At 45.5% G+C, this 2,305-nt stretch overlaps 1 protein-coding gene across 1 annotated transcript in view; it reads left to right on the top strand.

Moving 5' to 3' along the window:
- The window catches only part of LOC112070186 (coiled-coil domain-containing protein 191-like), a 40,229-nt gene that overhangs the window by 14,284 nt on the left and 23,640 nt on the right, over positions 1-2,305 (top strand). The window contains exon 12 of the mRNA XM_070438867.1: positions 1,015-1,106. Within this exon, the coding sequence (XP_070294968.1) occupies positions 1,015-1,106 (92 nt within the window). The remainder of the gene's footprint in view (positions 1-1,014; positions 1,107-2,305) is intronic.

Below are 2,305 nucleotides of genomic sequence, written 5' to 3'. Positions count from 1 at the left end.
GGGCTTGGGTAGGTTAGGGCCTGAATGTCGCGGGCCTGGGTAGGTTAGGGCCTGTATGTCGCGGGCTTGGGTAGGGCTCTGGCTTAAAATTCATGCGTGTGCAAGGCTCTATCACAGGACTCCTCGGAAGTCTATTTAAACCTCAAGACCCAAGCCAAATGATACCAATGCGGGACTGACTAGAAATGACAGTTCCACTTGGATGGAATGATTGTGATTGTGGTTAAAAGTGGCTGATTTCAGTCAGAGGTCATAGGACCCATGGGGTTCAGCAGCACTCGCATTGGTAGATCAACATTTAGTATGCAGCGAACATGAATTGGTACGAAAGCTCATGACTTGTGGACACTCCTCCGCTACTTGAAGTAGGCAGCTAAGCGTTCTCGTTTTGAAAGCTGTAAAAGGCTTTGACATTGTGCTCACGTCTGAAGACGAGACATTATCCTGGTGTAGGCTTGGGTAGTTGTGATTTATATTATACTACCGAACACTCAAGTGTAGGAGTATAAAACATTTAGTTACACATGGAACTCGTTTGCGGTAATTCTCACATTAATTAAGTCATCAGCAGAGGATACGCAGAAGATTCATTTTATTAAAACAATACAGCACTTCCCCTTGAGAATAAAACTCAGGCTAATTAGAGATTTACTATGGTAATAAACATGACTTACTATGGTAATAAACGTGATTTACTATAAACGTGATTTTTTTTATGGTAATAAACGTGATTTACTATGGTAATAAACGTGTTCTGCCCCCTGCATATTACTCCAGGCGTGAGAACATGTCTGCTGAAGGGTTCACTAATTAAAAGTTAATTGATTGATAAGAACATGGAAGTCCTCCTCACTACCATTCAGATAAAACAGGACATACCCTCTTCTTGTACCCTCCCTGCAAACAAAAACAAGTGCTTAGAATGCCCCCTGTGTGCAGGGCTGGTTGGGTCAGTCTGGTAAATTGGGMATAGAGTAGATCTATATTAGAGAGTGAATATTTAATGTGTTTCAGGGCTGGAAGAGTCGCTCGGGGGAACGATGGCCGTTCCTCGGCCTCCAGGAAACCAGCTGTCCGTCAGCCCTGTCGTCATCCCACCGTCATGGGTCAGTCAGCACATTCACCTCCATGTTAAGCTCTCTCACACACACAGAAATCRCTTCCAGATGGTTGATCACACAATGGTCTGACTATGTTGTCGTGGAGAATAATAGGAAAGAGGATAAAATGTATTTCATGTCCGTGAGTCGGATGTATAGAGCTGTAGATGTATAGAGCTGTCCGCACTAAAGCCTAACAGCACGGCTCTATAACATCTCACAGCTCTAACATCTCGGCCCTATACATCTACGGCCTCATACGTGATCATTACCCTAATAAGCATCTACGCTCATCACATCTACGGCTCTATACATCTACGGCCGCTAAACATCTACGGCCCTATACATCTAGCTATACACTACGCCCCAGACATCTACGGCCCTATACATCTACGGCACTATACATCAACGGCTCTATACATTACGGCCTATACATCTACGGCCCTATACATCTACGGCCCTATACATCTACGGCCCTATCATCTTACGGCCATATACGATCACGGCCCTATACATCTACGGCCCTTATACACTACGGCCCAACATCTAGGGCCTATACATCTACGGCCCTCTATACATCTTACGGCCCTAATACATCTACGCTCTAGCTACTATCATCACGTACGGCTCTATACATCTACGCTCTATACATATACAGCTCGGCTCTATACATCTACGCTCCTAGTACCATCTAAACGCTCTATAGCATCTACGCTCTATACATCTACAGCTCTACGCCATACACTACGGCTTCTAACAAACGGCTCTAACGGCTCGAACATGCACGGTCTATACATCTACGGCTCTATAACATCTACCGGCCCTATACTATCTAACGCTCTAATACAGCTACAGCGCTATACACCGACTCACGGACATTGAAATACATTTGTATCCTTTCTATTTTCCACACCTGTCAGACGCAATTGGTGTGATAAACCATCTGGAAGTGATTTCGTGTGTGTTGAGAGAGCTTAACAGAGTGAATGCTGACCGACCCATGGACGTGGAATGACAACGGCTGACCGGACAGCTGGTCCTGGAGCCGAGAACGGCCACGTCCCCCGCGCGATTCTTCCAGCCCTGCAAACACCATTAAATATTCACCTCAATATAGATCTACCTTCCCAATTACCAGACTGACCCAACCAGCCCTGCACACAGGGCATCCTAAGACTGTTTGTTGCAAGGGAAGGTACAAAAAG

The sequence above is a fragment of the Salvelinus sp. IW2-2015 genome, unplaced genomic scaffold (genome assembly GCF_002910315.2).
Source record: "Salvelinus sp. IW2-2015 unplaced genomic scaffold, ASM291031v2 Un_scaffold1252, whole genome shotgun sequence".
In the NCBI taxonomy this organism is placed as follows: Eukaryota; Metazoa; Chordata; class Actinopteri; order Salmoniformes; family Salmonidae; genus Salvelinus; species Salvelinus sp. IW2-2015.
This window is presented reverse-complemented; position numbering and strand designations above follow the sequence as displayed.